A 19428-nucleotide genomic window follows, 5' to 3' on the forward strand; every position below is an offset into this window, starting at 1 on the left:
ATATCTAGCTAAGGCAGGGCAGCGATGCCCAGGACCTGCTTTTTCTGAAGAAACTTCTGGCAAGAGTCATATCATTCTCTCCACAGAGGAGCCAGCCCCCGCCTTTTGGTTCCTCCGGGCCATGACTGGGCCATGTCTGTCACGTAGAACACGTGTGTAGAACATGGCTACCTCCTTGGGGAGGGGTCAAGGCCGTCACTGGGCGCCGCTCCCCCGAGTCCCCAGGGTTGCTGGGCAGCAGGGAGAGGAAGGCCCTCTCAGCTCAGCTCCTCGGGCGGTGATGGCTTTGGGCGCCATGTTCACCAGCAAGGCTCTTCTGATAAGACACGGGCTGAAGGCAGCCGTGTGGCCAGGCCTGAAATCCCTTCATTGGTGTGCGCCTCCCCCACAGAGAGAATGTGGACGGTTCTGTCACTAACAACATGAAAACATCCTGCACTAAGGAAGGCCCAGCACACAGGGCTCCGTGCCAAGCACCCACGTGGGCTTCGTTCTCACCACAGCCTCCAGAGTCCTGTCATCTGGGGCTTATGGAGGACAGGCCACTTGCCCAAGCTCACTCTCCAAGTGTTGGAGCAGGGGACCGCACACTTCCTCCAGGCAGTCGCCCATGTGCCCAGAGTCCTGGAACACCTGCAGTGGCCCAGGCATGGGGCCAGGAGAAGAGGGTGCAGAGGGGGCCCTGCAGAGGGTGCAAGAGGGTGCCCCCCAGGACAAGAGGGCCACCGGGGGTCAGCACTTGGCTGTCGCCTTTCTGTGTGGGTCACTTCCAGGTTCCCTTCTCCACACCCCTTCACCCTCTCTCTGGGCCAAGACGCTGCACGTACAGCCTGTGAGGAACCCACCTCTTGCTTGAGGGTCAGCCTCGCCATGATCTCATTGTGGTCGATGAGGGACAGCTCATCCACCTCCTCCTCCGACTGAGCCTCTAGAGCGTCTGGTGACTTCCGGGCCCTGGAAAGAGGTGTGGTTTGTGTTGTGCCAACAGGCCTGGGGCTCCCCGTGCCTGCGGCCAAGGCCACGTGACGCCGTGCGTGGGGCGTGGGTGGCACTGATGCTCCCTGACCGAGCCTTCCCCGGACTGCAGCTCCACGTGAAGGCCAGACCCGCTTCCACCCCCCCACAGGAGGCCGGGGGCGGCTGGACGCTGGGATGTAGACTGGGTTTCTAACTGCTCCTGATGAGCTGTGTGACCTCAGGACAGCCCCTGCTCTCTGGGTGCTCCATTGGTTAAGTGGAGGGGATTAAGCACACAGATCAAGAAGGTGCCACTGAGAGCTTTGATGAAGTCACGGTCTCAGTCATCTGCATCAAGGCCCACCGCACGGACAGTCAGTACTCCAGGAGAGGACGGCACAGGGCCAGCGGGGCAGGGGACGGGCCAGCAGGGCAGAAGACGGGCCAGCACCCATCTCAGTGCCATTCCAGGTCTTTGCCCGGGGCTACTTCTCTGGGGGACTGAAGAGGAGCGGGAACCAGGCCCTTGTCCTTGGAGTGCTGGTGGGGACAAGGGCCAGGACGGCCTGTGGGCAGGATGAGCAAGCTGGGACTGAAGCACTGAGCAGGAGTTTGGGGAGGGGAGAACCCCCAGAGGAAGCACATGGGGAGTGGGTGGGGACGCAGCAGGCAGACGGCCGCGGGGTCTGTAGGCATCTTGCTTTCCCCCAGCGTTTTCTCCGGGATTCCCATCATTCTCATGAAGGACCTCATGAGCCACTGACTGGCCTTATGGTCAGAGGCCTCATTTTTAATACTCAGTATCTAAGACATAAAATCTGACCACCTGGAGGGGCCAAGCAAAACCACGCTCAGGCCTGTCCTCTGGCCTTCACGGAAAGAGGACAGCGTCGCAGGAAGTTTCCAGCCCGACAACATGTTCATCCCTCTGCTTCTCATACAAGGGCCGCCTGAACTCTGAAAAATGGCATCCCACCCCACCCTCTACTTGGCAGTGGAGCTGCCGAGCTGCTGTTGCTTGGCAAGACACCTCTGCCGCTGGGTGTTGGAGTAGAACACTCACCACCCCTTAACACCCGGGGAGACCTGAGCGCCACGTCACATAGACGGACCCCACGGGCACGACTCAGGAGCAGCCAGAGCAGGCTGGGTGGGCAGCCCTCGTCAACGGGCCCCTGGGGAAAGCTTTCCACTTTTTCCCGTCTCTTGCTGTTTTCACCGTATCTTTAACTATTTATGTTTAGGCTTGACAAAAACAATGCATATTGCTTAGCTCTGTACCCAGGACCCCCAGCCAAACCTTAGCCAAAAGAGGGAGGAAAAATTGAATGTGTGGAACATCTCACAGAGAAGGGGACGTCAGCATGAAGTCACAGGGGGCAGAGCTGGTTGGCGGGTCCTGCAATTACCCTTTCTACGTGCAGGTTGGAGAGTTGCTACGCATCTCCACACCTGGTCAGGCTTGACTCGGGCCAACGCTGAGAATGTCACCAAAGATTACAGAGACATACGGCCAAATGCAGACATGAATCCTGACTGACCTGGTTCCAAAAAATCGGTCTTATGAGATACATGCTGTCTAGGTTTCTCACAGCTTTTCTTTCAAGGAGCAAGTGTATTTTTAATTTCATGGCTGCGGTCACTGTCTGCAGTGATTTTGGAGCCTGGGAAGATAAAATCTGCTGCTGCTTCTGCTTTTCTCCTGTCTATTTGCCATGAAGTGATGGGACCAGATGCCACGATCTTAGTTTTTTAATGTTGAGTTTCAAGCCAGCTTTTCACTCTCTTCTTTCACTCTCATCAGGAGGATCTTTACTTCCTCTTCACTTTCTATCATTTGTATATCAGAAGGAATTTATTATTACTCTTCTTGGGTGTGATAGTCATACTGTAATCAGGTTGGCACTTTTGAGGCAGGCTGAAATATTTAGGGACTGAGGGTCATGTTCATAACAGTTTCGAATATACACGACATACAACAGACACACTACCTCTAGAAACTCACAATAAAAAGTTTGTGGGTAGGAATCTTTTATACTCCTTCATTACACTTGAATTCGTAAGAGGCGGAGGAGAGGTTGGCTTAGGATTTGAAGAAGAAAACACTGTTACGGGTAGTTGTAAGATGAACAGTACGTGTGCAGATACTCAAGAAGCAGTGGCCGTCTGTGGGCTGGCATGAAGGCCTTTGAGGGGTGGGATTCTGTTACGTCAGTAAGCACAGAAACAATGCTGATTTCATCACACATCAAACCTCACCATCAGAGCTCGTGGGGGACCGGGTACATTTTCCACGGGCAGCACTACTTTGAAAGGCATCTTTTCTTCGGAGCAGCAGATCTCAACAGTGGGCTTAAAATATTCAACAGACCATGCTGTGGACAGATGTTCTGTCACCCAGGCCTTGCTGTTCCATGTACAGAGCGCAGGCAGAACAGAGTGAGCACCACTCTTAAGGGCCCTGGGATTTTCAGATGGTGAATGAGCACTGGCTTCAGCTTCAAGCCACCAGCTGTGTTAGCCCCCAACAAGAGAGTCAGTCTGTCCTTTGAAGTTTTGAAGCCAGGCACTGACTTCTCCTCTCTGGCTATGAAGGGCCTGGATGGCATCTTCTTCCAGTGCAGGCTCTTTCCTCTGCACTGGACATCTGCTGTCTCCTGCAGCCACCTCCACGAATGACCTGAGCTGGGTCTTCTCGATGACTTGCTGCAGCTCCTACATCAGCATTTCCTGCTTCACCTGCACTTACATGCTATGAGGCGGCTTCTCTCCCGACCCCTCGTGAGCCCCTCCTGCCAGGTTCACAATTTTCTTCTGCAGCCTCCTCACCTCACTCAGCCTTCACAGAATTGAAGAGATTAGGGTCTTGCTCTGGATGAGGCTTAAGGGAGTGTGGGGCTGGTTTGTTTGTTCTTCTATCCAGACCACCCAAACATTCTCCATACCAGCAGGAAGGCTGTTTCTCTGTCTTACCACTCGTGTGATCTCTGGAGCAGCCCTTTTAATTTCTTTTAAGGACTTTCTTTGCCTTCACAACATGCCTAACTATTTGGTTGGTGCAAGAGGCCTAGCTCTAGGCCTGTCCTGGCTTTCAAAACACCTTCCTCGCTGAACCCCATCATTTCTAGCTTTTGATTTAAAGTGACACAGGAGTGATTCTTCCTTTCACTTGAACACTTAGGGGCCAATGTGGGGTTATTAACCAGCCTCACTTCGCTACTGTGTGTCTGGGAACAGGGAGGCCTGAGAGGGAGGGAGATCGGGGCGGGTGCAGGGGACAGCTACCTGCAGAGTGTGGAGCAGTCCGAACGCACACCGTGTTTATTGATTCAGTCTGCCATCTTACACGGGCACAGTCTGTGATGCCCCAAAGCAATTACCACAGTAACCTCAAAGATCACAGACTGTCATAATGAATACAGTAATAGTGAGAAAGTTTGAAAACCTGGGAGAATTAGCAAACTGTGATACAAACACAAAGCGAGCAGATGCTGTTAGACGGTGCCCACAGACTGGCTTGATGCAGGGCTGCTTACAAACTTTCTATTTGTAAAAAGCACAGCATTTGCACAGCCCAGGTGTGAACCCAAAGCCCCGCAGGCCTTGCGGGTGGGGGCAGTGGTCACCAGACGGCTGACACGCTGTTCTCAGGGTGCCTGCCCCATGAGGGGCTTTTCCTACCTGTCTCCACCGTCCCTGCCCTCCTTCCCGGGCACACAGCCAGCCGACGTGGCATCTCTGGAGTGTCCATCCTTTGCTGCGGGTGACTCCTGGAAAGAGAAGGCAGAGCTGGGTGTATGACAGCTGCCCCTACTGGGCCACTCTCCGCAGAGCACCTGCCTGCATGCGGCTTCGGAGCGCGAGTTCCCAGGGAGCAGCCTGAGACATAAACGCGTCCACCGTGACCGGCACACAGGAAGCACGGCCTCTTCCGACTAGTACCCGGCCTTCAGGGAGAGTGAAGGTTCTGCTGCTCACAGCCTCCGTCAGCTGCCGGCCTAGACAGAGCCATCCCATCACCTCCCGGCAGAAAGGGCTGCCCTGGGGGCTACCTACCACGCAGCCAAGCTCAGCCAGTGCATGCCCTTCCCCTGTGGCCCTGACCAACACACTACCTGCTGGCGGGCATCCCCGTGCCCGGGCACACGGAGAAACAGAGGCTGTGGGGAGGGTTGGAGCCTGCCCCCGACCCCAGTGCTGAAAGCTGCAGCCCTACCCGCTGTGCCCCGGGGTGTGCAGCACACCTCTGCTGACCTCCTAGTCACAGACGCCCTCAGCACCACAGTGCTCGCCTGACCCTGTCACGGGCTCAGGCGCACAAGACAGCCCCTTCCCTCCTCCAGCGCCCTGGCTTCTTCCTGGGAACCTGGCCCACCCCCTCAGTGACCACATGGCCCTGGCACCCCTGGTCTGCCGCCCAGGCCGCAACAGAGAAGGGGGGACCCGGGGGGCAGGACACAAAGATGCAGAAACGTCCTCATGGAGGGTCACAGGGGGAGGGGAGCCCTGGAAGGTCAGCCTGGGACGGGCTCCGTGTACAGAGGCTGACCTGGAAGATGCAAGGGACACCCGGGGAAAAACAGCTCCCGAGGACCAGGCTGGATTCCACCAGAGTGGGAACTCTACCTCATTCTATAGCTTGCTAACACCTGAACTGGGGCCTGCTTGTGTGGATATCTGAGGTGCTTCGGTGTCATCATAATGAGAGTGACCATGCTTTCAACGACTGGGCCCTTTGAGCTGACCCCAGAGGAGGACGGAGTACCCTCAGGGTACCCCTTTAGGGACTGGGACTGGCTCAGAGTGGGGAGAGCTACTCTGGAAGGTTCTGCACTTGCTCAGGTTTTGCTGCAGCAAAACCTGGACAGCTGACTGCTCAGCAGGATCACAGCCCCTCAACTACCTGGCGCTGGGGCAGCAGAAGACCAGGGCGGCCATGACGGTGCGAGGCCTGGGGGTCTCACCAGCTGCCCTGGGAGCAGGGGTGCAGACGTGGAGCTTGCTGGGGGAGGGGTGTTGGTTTGGAGAGCTGGGTACAGGAGAGAGAATTCCCCACCTCAGAGGACGGACAGGAGACAGGCCTCAACACCAGAAGATGGGGCAGGAAGAAATCCCTGAGAGTAGCCAGCCAGGGCCGAGCCGGCTTCTCTGTGATTCCCAGCAGGCCCGCTGGCCAGGCTGCAGGGGACCCACACGCGGAAGCGAAAGCAAAGAAGGCTCCGCTGGAAGCACCGTCCTCTCCTTGCAGAGCCAGGTCGGCCCCGGGCCAGGCAGCTCTCGAGCAGGAGGCTCAGGCCGATGGGAGCAGGGCCGAGCCACAGGCCTGGCCGCATGCACGAGGCAGCCCGAGGTTACTTACTCCTCGAGGGCGGGCCAGCTCCTCGCTGCTCTGGCCAGAGCAATACAGACTGACGTAGTCCCCCTCACAGGTGTGCTCGCTCTGGGGGAGACAGGATGAGAGATACCCACCTGTGATGGCCCCGCCAGGCTGGCCCTGACTGGGATGCTCTTTCTCAAGGAGGGGAAGACAGTGCCCTCCATTCCCTGGGGACCTTCCCAGGGTCAGGGGACAAAGCTGTTTTTGCCACTGCCTGTCTCTGTCAGAGGGGACCCAGGTTTCCCGCTGGAGCTTCTCCAAAGACGTCACGGGCACTCTGGCCCTCAAAGTGCCCTGGAAGAGGCATACTCCTCTAGCAGGGACAGCAGGGGCTGCAGCATGGCACAGGGGGCAGTCACAGAGGGCAGGAGGATGTGGGACGGGGGGCAGTCATGGGGGACAGGGGGCAATCACGGAGGGTGGGGAATAGGGGATGGGGGGCAATCACAGGGGATGGGGGTGCAGTCATGGAGGGCGGGGGCAATCACGGAGGGCGGGGAATGGGGAACGGGAGGCAATCATGGAGGGTGGGGGATAGGGGATGGGGGCAATCACAGAGGACGGGGGCAGTCATGGAGGACGAGGGATGGGGACAGGAAGCAATCATGGAGGGTGGGGGAAAAGGGATGGGGGCAATTACAGAGAGCGGGGCATGGGGGACGGGGGCGAGGGGCAGTCACGGAGGGCAGAAGGACGTGGGATGGGGGCAGTCACAGAGGGTGGGGCATGGGGGCAGTCACGGAGGACAGGGGGCAATCACGGAGGGTGGGGGGCAATCATGGAGGGTGGGGGATGGGAGGCAATCATGGAGGGTGGGGGCAATCACGGAGGGTGGGGGATAGGAGATGGGGGCAATCACGGAGGGTGGGGGGGCAATCATGGAGGGTGGGGGGGCAATCACGGAGGGCGGGGGCAATCACGGAGGGTGGGGGATGGCGGCAATCACAGAGGGTGGGGCATGGGGGGCAGTCACGGAGGACAGGGGGCAATCACGGAGGGTGGGGGGGCAATCACAGAGGGCGGGGGCAATCACGGAGGGTGGGGGATGGGAGGCAACCATGGAGGGTGGGGGATAGGAGATGGGGGCAATCAGGGAGGGCGGGGGCAATCACGGAGGGTGGGGGATGGGGGCAATCACAAAGGGTGGGGGACAGGGGAGGGGGAGCAGTCACAGAGGACGGGGGGTAGTCACGGAGGATGGGAGGCAATCACGGGGGGCGGGGGCAATCATGGAGGACGGGGGGCAGTCACGGAGGGAAGGAGAACATCCCCACGCTGGAGGGCCGGCTGCAGGAGCCTGCACTTGTCCTGCCCCGTCCCCCTATCCCCAGGCACAGCAGCCTTGCCCTGAGCCCAGAGGAGGCACTGCGGGCCGCCGGGCCGCACGGCAAGCAGGCCCCCACCCCCAGTGCCACACAACCCTACACGCAATTGCCCCTGGGCCGTCAGAGGCCTCTGTGCCCTTCTCTAGAATCCCCACAACCGCACGGAAGACCAGCAGGATTTACACCTCACAATTAGGACAACAGATCGTCTCTAAGTAGCCACTGACCCATCTGTGGAAAATCAGATCCTAGTTTGCTGGGAATCCACACGGAAGGTTTCATTTCCGTTCTGGAAGCTGACGGGCTACCATCTCACCAGGGGGACCTGTGCACCCCTCAGCCCAGCCACACCGCGACGGGGCCCACGCCAGCAACGGCCTCGACAGTGAGGGTGGGCGGAGGCTTTCTCGGGATGTGCAGCCCCGCGTGGAGGTGTGTGTGTTGAGTTCTCACCGAAGGCGTCTGGGGCGAGTCAGTGAAAGAGGTTTCGGAAGGAAGGCAGACAGTGTTCCCGTGAAAGCTGCTCTCCTGAGATGAGAGAGGCCCGTCCAGGGTGCTGGGAGGCAGACTGGCCACGGGCGGCACGGCTAAGTCAGAGCTCTGAGACTGGTGGACAGGTGGGAAGTGTGGAGAGGAAGAGGAGGTAGACGGAAGGAAAGGCTGGACGGAAGCTTGGCTGTGAGGCACGAAATCCTGCGAGTAGGACCTAAACACGGACTTGTACTACAGAGTCAGAGTGGAACACAGACACGAACATGAGAGGAGGGAAGAAGAAAACAGACAAGAGAAAAAGTCATTAGATTAACTCGGCTGAGCCGTGACGGGCCGATCACAGTCTTTCGAACGAGGACACCACTCAGGCCAAACCACCCCTGTGGCCCTCTGGCTGGAGGTCCCCCCACCCTGGCTCAGCAGCCCCTTGAGAAGAGCCTGAAGACCACCCAGAGCCGTCCTCAGTGTCTACAGGGCGGGACGCGGTGCCCCTCCAAGGAGAGCAAGCCCCTACCCCACACTGTGTGTGTGGGGGGTGTCCCATCCTCTGTTTGTCAGAAAATTGAACCTATGCAGGCCCGTCTACACAGACTGTCCTTCCAGGAACCTCATGACTCAACCGAGCGTGTGCAGATACCTGGTCACATTTACTCATTTTGACTTTCTTTTTGATGAATCTCTCTGATTTTAGTTCTTGAAAGTCAAATACTGCAAGCCTTTTCAATATTGTAGTCACTTCAAATCCTTTTGGAAGGGAAGTGATAAGCCTTAAACATGGTTGAAAGAATCGTGCTCCCAAAACACTAAAAATTTCTGAGTTTCCCTTTCTGCCCATCTTTTTCCTTTCTTTAACAGATGAAGTGCCATGCCTCTGATGTCCCCTTAGGACCGCAAGGCTCCATTCTCCGAGGGTCCCATCATGAAAGAAAAGTCTGAGGTCAGGCTGGGCAGAGACCAGAGCCCGTGAGCGCAGACTCGGGCCCGGGCTGCGCTATAGGAGGAGAGTTGGAGACCACCAGTTAACAGTCCCCTGGGGTGGCCAGGCCTGCCCACTGTTGTGGAGAAACGGGGACGAATGTGTAGCAGGGGCTGAGTTTGGAGCCCCCGCCAGGCTCACTTCCCACCACGAGGGGCTGGAACTTGACAAAAGCCTGCCCCAAAAAACTGGCACACCGCTTGCTCAGCTGTCCTCTCTACATTTTGGCATAGGATTTTTTTGTGTGAGGCGTGTGGGATCTTAGTTCCCTGATCAGGGGTTAAACCTGGACCCCTGGCAGTAGAAGCAAGGAGTCCTGACCACTGGACTGCCAGGGAATACCTGGCACAGGATTTTTGAAATCCATGAAGCAAGAGGAAATGAAGACTTAAACTAACGAGAGGCTAAAGCCACTCATCCCTTTAGCATTTCTCTAAAGCTACACTTCAACCTGAGGGGAGAGCTGCTGTCACACAAGGAGCAGGCATACTCCCCTTTGCCCCCCACCAGCCTCCTCGGGCTGTGGATCAGAGTTCAAAGCTCCCCTGCTCCTTGGTGAGGCCATGAGCCCCATGGCTGTTGGTTTATATCCGACCCAGGGTACCTGTCTAGAAACTGACTGTGCCCACACATCTTACTCCCATCTAACTCAGAAGCTCAAGGCCAGCCCAGACACACAGGGGAGCAAGTGAAGAAGCACAGCTCGACAATGAAGCCTGGGCTCCTGTTGGTCCCATCTGTCCACGTGCCTTCTTTGGGGAGAAGCCCGTGGCGGCGGAGCCCTGGCTCAGCTGTCCTCCCCCTGGGGCCGTGGGGCCTGAGCGTCCATGGGGCACCCTACTCAGGGCCAGTAGCCGCTGCCTTCCATCTGACCTCTCAGAGCAGCGGTCCAAGCCAGGCCCTTGCTGGGGGTGGCGCGTCTGGCTTTGGGGGCTGTTTCACCTCTGGAGTGTGCTCCCCCCACAGCCACAGGGAGGCGCTCTCACTGGCCGAGAAGGTGCCCGGAGGAGACCGCGAGTGAAGTGCATCAGCCAAGGGAGGGGACGGCCCGGCTGGTCCTGGGAGACCGTCTGAGGGACCCCTGCGCCGGCCACACTGAGGCAGTGGCTGCAGACTCCCGCAGGAGTCCGGCTCCCAGGCCTGCCGGACACTCACTCCCGCACACAGGCGCCTCTCCCTTGGCCACGACTACCTCGCTCACAACCCACCTTCAGTGCTGCTATGGTCGGAACGTCGGTGCCCCCCCAAATTTGTATATTGAAATCCTCACCCCCCCAGATGCTAGGGTCTGTGCTACAGAAAAGAGGCTCTACCCTCTGCCATGTGAGGACGAAGAAAAGTCCGTGACCAGGGAGAGGGCCTCGCCCAACCATGCTGGCCTCTGGAGCTGTGAGAAACACACTTGCTGTTATAAGCCACCCAGGCTGCAGTAATCTGTTACAGCAGTCAGAACGAACCAGGTCAAATCCCGGCTCTGGGGTCCTGATGCGTGCTCACTGACACCCCCAAATCCCTGAAGCAGGAAAACGCATAGAGCACTGGAATGGGCCCTGCAGTAACTCAGCCCTAACTTACACACCTGTGCGTGCATACACACACACATTTCAGTTCAGTCGCTCAGTCATGTCCGACTCTTTGCGACCCCATGAATCGCAGCACGCCAGGCCTCTTGTCCATCACCAACTCCCGGAGTTCATCCAAGGTAAGGAGCAGCGGCTGCGCTTTGCTGGAGTAGCCGTGAAGAGATACCCCACGCCCAAGGTAAGGGAAACCCAAGTAAGATGGTAGGTGTTGCAAGAGGGCATCAGAGGGCAGACACACTGAAACTGTACTCACAGAAAACTAGTCGATCTAATCACACTAGGATCATAGTCTTGTCTAACTCAGTGAAACAGCCATGCCCGCGGGGCAACCCAAGATGGGCGGGTCATGGTGGAGAGGTCTGACAGAATGTGGTCCACTGGAGAAGGGAATGGCAAGCCACTTCAGTATTCTTCCCATGAACAATATGAAAAGGCAAAATGATAGGATTCTGAAAGAGGAACTCCCCAGGTCAGTAGGTGCCCAATATGCTACTGGAGACCAGTGGAGAAATAACTCTAGAAAGAATGAAGGGTGGAGCCAAAGCAAAAACAATACCCAGCTGTGGATATGACTGGTGATAGAAGCAAGGTCCGATGCTGTAAAGAGCAATATTGCATAGGAACCTGGAATGTCAGGTCCATGAATCAAGGCAAATTGGAAGTGGTCAAACAAGAGATAGCAAGAGTGAACGTCGACATTCTAGGAATCAGCGAACTAAAATGGACTGGCATGGGTGAATTTAACTCAGATGACCATTATATCTACTACCGCGGGCAGGAATCCCTCAGAAGAAATGGAGTAGCCATCATGGTCAACAAGAGTCCGAAATGCAGTACTTGGATGCAATCTCAAAAACGACAGGATGATCTCTGTTCATCTCCAAGGCAAACCATTCAATATCACAGTAATCCAAGTCTATACCCCAACCAGTGACGCTGAAGAAGCTGAAGTTGAACGGTTCTATGAAGACCTACAAGACCTTTTAGAACACACACACACACACACAGCGGGTGCCTTTTCTGGGAGCTGAGACAACTGCTGAGAGGGCACGTGCACAAGTCATACAGTGTGACCCGGGCAGGGGGTGTGAGCTCTGGAGCCTGTCTCCTCCTCTCTAAAGCAGGGATGGGAACAGCAGTTCTCCCCTCCCAGGGGCTCTGTGTGCGTTTACCGAGACGCCCTGGAAGTTTGGCTGGGTGACAAGCAATCAGCGTCAGCTCTCCTCTCCTGCCCTCCGAAATACCCTCAGGAGCGCCTTGAGAAACAGAGCCAAGGTGTTTAATTAACTCAGTACATACTTACTGAATGAGGGAATGCTTAGGAATGGATCTTAATGCTGTTATTAACCAAGGTGCCCAGAATGTCGCCTGACTCAGCAGTGTCTCGACGGCGGGCGCGGGGGGTCGTGGACAAGCTGCCTGGGCTGTGCAGGTACGGGTCCGCAGGAGAGGCCACTGAGGGTGAGGACGGCAGAGGAGAGGGGCGGCCACCAGGGAGAAGGGAAGGAGGGTGCACGTCTCTGGGACAGAGTGGCTGGCTGCCCTGCCCTCCTTCCCTCAGCAATAACCAGGCTGCCTGGGCTCAGCTCTGGTATTCTAGCTATGCGGTCCTGCTGGGACAGCAGCCAGGCCTGAACATCACCTTCAGGGGGCAGCAGTGGTGGTAGGGGGTGCGGGGGAGACACAGGGCTGCTCTCTAATCACCACCAGGCCGGTCCCTCCCTGGCCCTGCAAGCTCATGCTTGTACCGCAGTCAACAAATCCAGTATCCATCGCCTCCCCCGAGCAGTGTTTCCAGGCCCTTTAAGATCACATTTATTTCACAAGGGCAGGGAGAATGCAGGGCTGGCCATGGAACAGAAAACACGCCTTCACCGCAGCCTGGAATCTATTTTAGGATCTGGCTGGTGCCGGGCTTCACTGCTGCGCTCCGCGGCAAGAATTTTTATTTATAGCTGGAGTAAGACTGTCTGGGCCCAAGAGTCTATAATGGGACGGGCTGCCTGTTGGGAGGCGGCATGTTTCTGCGGAAGATCTATACGTGCTCGAGTGACTTCTGGGGAGGAGGAGGGGCACCTGGCCCCCCGCGTCAGCCCTGATCTCACAGTCAAAGTGCCAGCAAGAGCCATCTCATGATGGTGGGGATGGCAGCTATTCTCACTGAAGGTGTCCTGCTGGGCAGAGGAGGTGCTGAAGGTTTTATGTGAACCACCTCATTTACTCTGCACCAAGTTACAATCCTCCTTACGAAGATGCAGAGACAGGCCGGAGGGGCAGCCGTGGACCTAGTAAGCCACAGCTGGGCTCAGCTCGACAGAGATGGTGCTGGGTCAGCCCCCTCACACTCAGGGAGCACTCTGGGCACTCGACAGGCCCTAAGCTTGCGATCCTGCAGCTCTGCAGGGTCTGGTCTGCTCGCTCCGCTCAGAGGCCACCCAAGCGATGACCAGCCTGCAAGAGGCAAAGGCCTGACATACACGTCAGACACGTAGAGCAAGGATCTACCCTCGTGAGAGACACAGGAGCCACCAACCCACTCTTTGAAGTACACACCTGAAAGAACCACTGAGTCTCCTGGGTGTGAAGGAGGAGGGAGACTGCCTTGATGGGTGGCCAGTCATGTGCTAGGTAGCAGAGCTTCCTGAAGCTGGCCAGGCACCAGTTTTCAGTGCCACTTCCTTTCCATTATATCCTGGCATGAAAGATGACTAGGGACAGGCCCTGCACTGTTGGCAAGAAAGCAGGAAAGTAGATCTTCATAAGAAAACCTCTGATTCCTCAACATGACAGACATTCCATCTAATCCCTGTGATTATCAGAGGGCCGGGGCCCAGAGGAGGCGGTCAGCGTGCCAACAGCCGAGGGCTGGAGCTGCAGGCCAGAGGACCTTGACCGTTACGGCTACTCCAGGGTGGCTCGGGCAGGCCCCAAGCTCTGGAGAGCACCCAGCCCTGCCAATCATCACAGTGACTCCATGGTGACACAGGCCCCACGCTCTGGAGAGCACCCAGCCCTGCCAATCACGGGAAATGCACTCGTCTGAGTGAGTGGACTGACCGTGGCCCCAAGTGTTCAGGGGTGAAGAAGCCGCCAGAGATCAGTCATTACTGTACACCCTTGGCTCCAGCGAGGCTTGTGACTTCAGGGGTTTGAACACTACTTGGCAAAAACAGATACGCTCTTGGACAGCTTGTTTGGGGGCTTAAAGTTTTATCCATCATTTGGGAGAAAACATATTCAAAGGAGCTGTAATTTGAGGGTGGTTTGGGCTTTCTTCTCCTATAGTGAGCTGGGGGCTCAGCGGAAGCGTCCTTCAAACAGGGCCGGCAAGTGTCCACACAATATGGGCCTCAGTTATTTCTCTTGGAAGGAAGTAAAGCTTTGAGCCGATGCAAAACACACAGCCTTGATCTCCTGGGGAGGGATCTCCTGGAAACAACCACATCTTATTTGGTTCTCAGAAGGGACATGACCATTCTGAGATCACCAGGAAGGACCCTTGATAACGGTTCTTCTCACTCCGTGGGGCAAACTGGCCACAAGACTGCCTGTCTCCTCTCTCCTTCCTGAGCCTAGTCAACTACATGTTTACAAAAGCCGTCTTAGGCCCGGAGAAAACTTCCTTCTTTGAGGTGCCTGTGTTCATTTATAACTACTACATGTTAGATAATGTCAGAAGCAGAGTTTCTGAAGCCAAGTGGCAGGGTCAGAGGCCGATGCTGAGAGCTCCTGTGCTCAAGGAGAGGAGAGACACTGCTGTGGGTCCCGTCGTGGGAACAAGGAGCCAGCACTCAGCTCACCCAAGGAAGGCGGCATCGACGTCACACGTGTGCAAAAAATGCCTTCTCTCTTTTTGAATTCATTTAAAATTCTAATTTGTAATTCTACAACAAAGGATACAGAAGAACAAAAATGTCCGCTCGGGAGAATCTTAGGGCAGGTGAAAGCAGAACCCTACTGCGCTTCCTCTCGCGCTTCAGACTCCTGCATTTGAATCACAAGATCTTCCTTGAAGAACACTACATTTTTGGCCAATGGTTTCATGGCTAATTGTATTTTTGTGAGAACCTCCAATACACCTTTGGAGGCTCTGTATATTCCTTAAATATTAACCTCAGGGCTTCCCTGGTGGCTCAGTGAGAAAGAATCTGCGTGCTAGTGCAGAAGACACAGGCCCTATCCCTGCTCCAGGAAGACCCCACACGCTGCAGAGCAACTAAGCCCGAGCTCCAGAGCCCGGGGACCACAACCAGGGAGCCCATGCGGCACGGCTGCTGAAGCCCGTGCGTCCTAGAGCCAGTGCGACGAGAGGGGCCAGTGCAGTGAGAAGCGCGAGCGCCAGAGGGGACCCCGCTCACTGCCATCAGAGAGAAGCCTGCACAGCCACAGAGACCCAGTGCTGTCAAAAGTACATAAGGAAATGACTTCATTTTAAGAAATGCTTCTCTGCACTAAAGAAACAAACATTGACCTTGATAACGTCAACTCTTCATAGGAAGATTTAGTACGGATTCCACAGTGATCTGAATTCAGTTCTAGAAACACAACTCCACTATTTCTCACTCAGTGTGGCTTTACGCAGCACGACAGGGGCTCTAACTCACACCTACCCTTAGCGCCCTATGGAGAGCCTGCGGCTACACTCTGTCCTGCGTCAGAACACTGTCAGGATGAAGAAAGCGTGTCTCTCGACGTCCAGCCCGTGCACAGGCTTTTCTCTCTCCCGAGCCTTCTCGGGTCTCAACGCTTACTGGCCATTGAGCAATTCATAGACGTCAACCTGACGCTGTACTTTTCATGATGGGGGTCTGATTCTAACCTCAGCTCTGACTTAACCCTCTTAGCTAGTGGTCCAGCTTCTCTAGTCTGGTGTCTCTGTCTCCAGAACGTGGGTGAACGTTCCATCACAGAACAGGAAGAAGAGCCCCTGGCAAGCTGACAAGCAGCCTGAAATCTCAAGAGTAAAGGCAGCCATCAGCGCACACAGGACCTTCCTAAGGGCCTGGGGGCCTTGTGGCCCCTGACCAGTAAGACTGTCACAGACTACATTAGGTCAGCGTCGTCATCAGCGAGGGGAGGCAGGAAAGTTCCTGTCTGAAGCTAGTCTGCGAGAGCTGTCCACAATGACACGAGCACCAACAAGAGTCAGGGAGTCTTTAGGAAGGACAGAAACAGCAGGGGCAGAGCAGCTGCTTTGGCGAGCCCCCAGGACAAGATCCCTAAGCCCCGGTCCTTGGCCCTTGGGTGTCCACCGCAGGCGAGGCAGGCTCACCCTGGGCTCAGGGTGGGGGCCTGACACACAGCCAGGCTTCTACCTCTACCTGAGGGGATCAGGATCCCACAGGAGTGCTGGCCCGCCCACGCCTCCTTCTCACAAGGCAGTGTCTGGGCTCGGAGCGGCAGTGAACTTGGAGGTCACACTTCAGGGATGCGCTGGCCACATGGGCACCTGTTGTTGAGGAAGGGCAGAAAGGCACAGGAGGAACATTCTGGAGGAGCCACATCGCATTTCAAGGACCCAGCAGACTGGAAGAGGCTGCGAAGATCTCAGGCCAGACTCAGAGGGGCCTGCAAAGACTCCTGCGTGGCTGGCAAAACAGCCCTGCTTTCCTCGCTGCTGATGGTGCTGGGGGCCGCTCTCTAGCAAACCCTGGGAGGTCGGGCAGGCAACAGAACAAAGAGCCGAAGAGAGGTCAGCTCAGAGATGAACCTGCCTGCCCTGGGCCCTTGGTACTGCCCATGGACCCTCCCTCTTCTCTCAGAGTAAGTTTGCTCTGAGAAGGCGGGAAGCCAGTGAGGAAAAGACGATGTCAGAAAGACACAGGGGACAGAGTCAGGGAGGCGGGGGGCTACTTAACCAGCAGGAGGGCACACCTGCTGTGGTCCACAATCTTCCTTCCTGCCTCCCTCTCCTTCCCTGCTTGGCCTTTCCACCTGTTAGATGCCTTCGTCTCGGTGATGGCTGGTGACCGGAGACTGAGGAGGGGGCAGACAGGGTGAGCCACCCCCGGGCAGGTCCTAGGAGAGCCCGTGTGCTGCAGCGTGGAAGCCCGGCCCGGCTCTCAGAGGGTCACAGCCAGCAGCTCCACCCACCGTCTCCATTTAAACTGAAGTCCTCAACAGGACACACACGACTTTCTTACCCGAGAGACTTTTAAAAACAGAGGACAGTCATTATGGGTATTTCTGAAGTTCTTCTTTTGGGTCTTCTAGAAGTTTTGATTCTCCAGAATCATTTTGGAAGCCAAGATAGTAAAGAAAATATTTCAACAGAGTCCTAGCATCCAGCTTTATCTCTTGGTGACAGTTAATATCGGTGAGCCAAGAAAGAACAGGCCTAGAGGGAGGTGGCTTTTGTAACATCAGTGTTGTAATGTCCAGAGGACTGGAAACCCTAATGGTTATGAACAGGTTCCCAATGATAGGTTGGTCAAGGGTAAAGTGAATACGGACCCAGCTCAGAGCTTCCAAGACTTCTCACCACCAGGGTTCAGAATAGAGAAAATGCAAGCCCAAGAAGGGCCACAGTGGGAACAGCAGTGGGAATCCAGGGTGGCGGGGGAAGGACTGGGGCTGGAGGGACGGGAGTTTGGGGGGAGGTGGGAGTTGGGCAGTTAGCACAGGCAAGGCCGCAGCAAGGACAGGGCAGGTGGCCGGGGGTACGAGTGATGGAGGAGAATCCAGGGGTGGGAGGAGGACGCTGGCGCCACATCTGAGAGGTGTACCTCAGTGGGCCCATCACTCAAACACTCAGCCGTGCTGTCAAGGGGCAGGTGTACTACAAGGCCTGGTGGAATTGGAACAGGCACAAGGGGGCCAGCTGCCCATGCCCGGGGGTGGCTGCACCTAGCTCTCCACATCGTTCTGGCCTCATAGTAGCTCATCATTTCCCTGAACACCTTCTTCTACCCAACTGGTCTTAATGTCCTAGACGCCACATGTCTGAGCAGCTGTCCAAGTCTCCTAGAATCACAGTGCATGCCAGGAAGGAAAGGGGGTCTGTGGACTGGGGGCTAAGCAGACCCAGACAAAGATTGTGAAGAGGAGGGTGGGCACCTCCCAGGAACGGGAGCAGGAACACGTCTGGGGACAAGCGGGAAAGAGCGGTCAAGGCTGGGCCCAAGCCCAGAGGGCAGCACCCAGGAGGAAGCAGCAGGTTTCGACCGCAGGGCAGGATGCACGAACAGTGGGCTGTTGTCACCCCCTGCAGCCGCTCTCCCTGGGCCTCAGTCCTGAGAGTTTATACTTGAGATAAGCTTCTACTCCCCATCTTCAGGCAGGTCCCTCACTGACGTTCATCTCCCTGAAACCTTAACTGGCCTTCAGACCACAACTCCGGCGCCCCCTCCTGACACCGTCCTGCCCCCACTGCCCACAGCCTTCCCCAGACGTCTGTGACCCTCACCCTGCTGCCCACGCCCTGCCCCAGCCGGAGTCCCCTTTCCACTTGACCCACTCTGCCTACTCCCTAGCACGGGCTTCTCAAGGACAACGGGCCGTCCTGCTTGCCCTGGATCCTCCTGGCTGCCTGACCCACACCGGGAGCGGCTCTTTTCTTACCAAATCCCATCTTCCGCGGGATCCTGGAAAAGTGACTAGGCATGCCTCTGCAGCACCTCCTTCATGTTAAGCTGATCAGCGCAGGTTCACTGCTCTACAGTTCCCTGGGCAAGCTTTTCAATCTTCCTGTTACAAGGCAGAAGTAATAGGCCACTGGGCAAAGAACTTCAGATTTGGCACCTGCTATTTTCCTATGAGGCAGTTCTTGGGAATTCCATGCTGGACTGATGACCCAAGTCCAGGGATGAAGGAACAAAGACATTTGGCAATGAAGCGCTGCTCCAAGAGCACATCAAAGCCCTCTGTCTGGCGCTCATCTCCAAATGTAAGCAGAGAATATACATGAAAAACGTACTGGTATTACCGCTAAATCATTTCCCTGGGGTTTCTGCATTTCAGATGTCAAGTATTCCATATATCTAGGCCATCACTAACATTCCTGGAGGCCTGGAGGGGCTTCGCTTCAAGTGAAATAAAGCACCCTTCTTAGCTCACTCCTCTCAGGCTCCTCTGTGGAGCTGGTGCTGAGATGCAGGATGTTGTAAGACTCCTCTGTGTGCTGAGGGGAAAATTATGACATACTCATACCCCAGCTTAAATTAAAATGTCCTCGAATTCTCTTTAATTCTACAGTATACAGTCCAGTTCATTCAGTCTTCTCTCCAAACTATTCAAAAGGGATGTTGTAGACATTCTTAGGAAAACTCACACTTACTTTCTGTTTGTAGAGGGGAGGGGAAAAAAAAATGTCAAGACCTAGGATTGTCTCAAGGCCAAGTTTTGCAAGATTTGTGAAAAGAGCTGCCAGAGGTGGCTGCTGAGGAAACAGAGGGCGTCTGTGCACCAGAGCCAGGGAGGGTGGGGAGTGGTCCTGCCTTGCCCGGCGAGGTCTGGGAACTGAAGGGAAGACTGCATCCCGAGGTCCCCTCAATGGGGAGGACCAGCTTCACTTGGGCACTGGGTTGCTCCAAATACGGAGAATGGACAAGACCACACTGGGAACCCAAGCTTGGAGAGGGCTCTGACGTCACCAGGTCAACCTGGTCATTCAAGAGGGCAAAGGCAGTCCAAGCAAGTGAAGACATCTGCTGAGGCACTCATGCACAGGATCAGAACAAGCCAAGGCTAGAACCCAGAACTCTAAGACAAGAGCAATAA

At 56.0% G+C, this 19428-nt stretch overlaps 1 protein-coding gene across 7 annotated transcripts in view; it reads right to left on the bottom strand.

Moving 5' to 3' along the window:
* Positions 1 to 19428, bottom strand: part of RAPGEF1 (Rap guanine nucleotide exchange factor 1) — a 136371-nt gene that overhangs the window by 13573 nt on the left and 103370 nt on the right. For 4 of the 7 annotated variants that reach the window (XM_018056024.1, XM_018056025.1, XM_018056027.1 and 1 more), the window contains 4 exons: positions 8113 to 8382; positions 6317 to 6397; positions 4639 to 4727; positions 846 to 954 (listed from right to left, as the gene is read on the bottom strand). In XM_018056024.1, the coding sequence (XP_017911513.1) occupies positions 846 to 954; positions 4639 to 4727; positions 6317 to 6397; positions 8113 to 8382 (549 nt within the window). The remainder of the gene's footprint in view (positions 1 to 845; positions 955 to 4638; positions 4728 to 6316; positions 6398 to 8112; positions 8383 to 19428) is intronic. The other 3 variants (XM_018056030.1, XM_018056029.1, XM_018056026.1) reach the window with 2 other exon arrangements.

The sequence above is a fragment of the Capra hircus genome, chromosome 11 (assembly GCF_001704415.2).
Source record: "Capra hircus breed San Clemente chromosome 11, ASM170441v1, whole genome shotgun sequence".
Lineage (NCBI taxonomy): Eukaryota > Metazoa > Chordata > Mammalia > Artiodactyla > Bovidae > Capra > Capra hircus.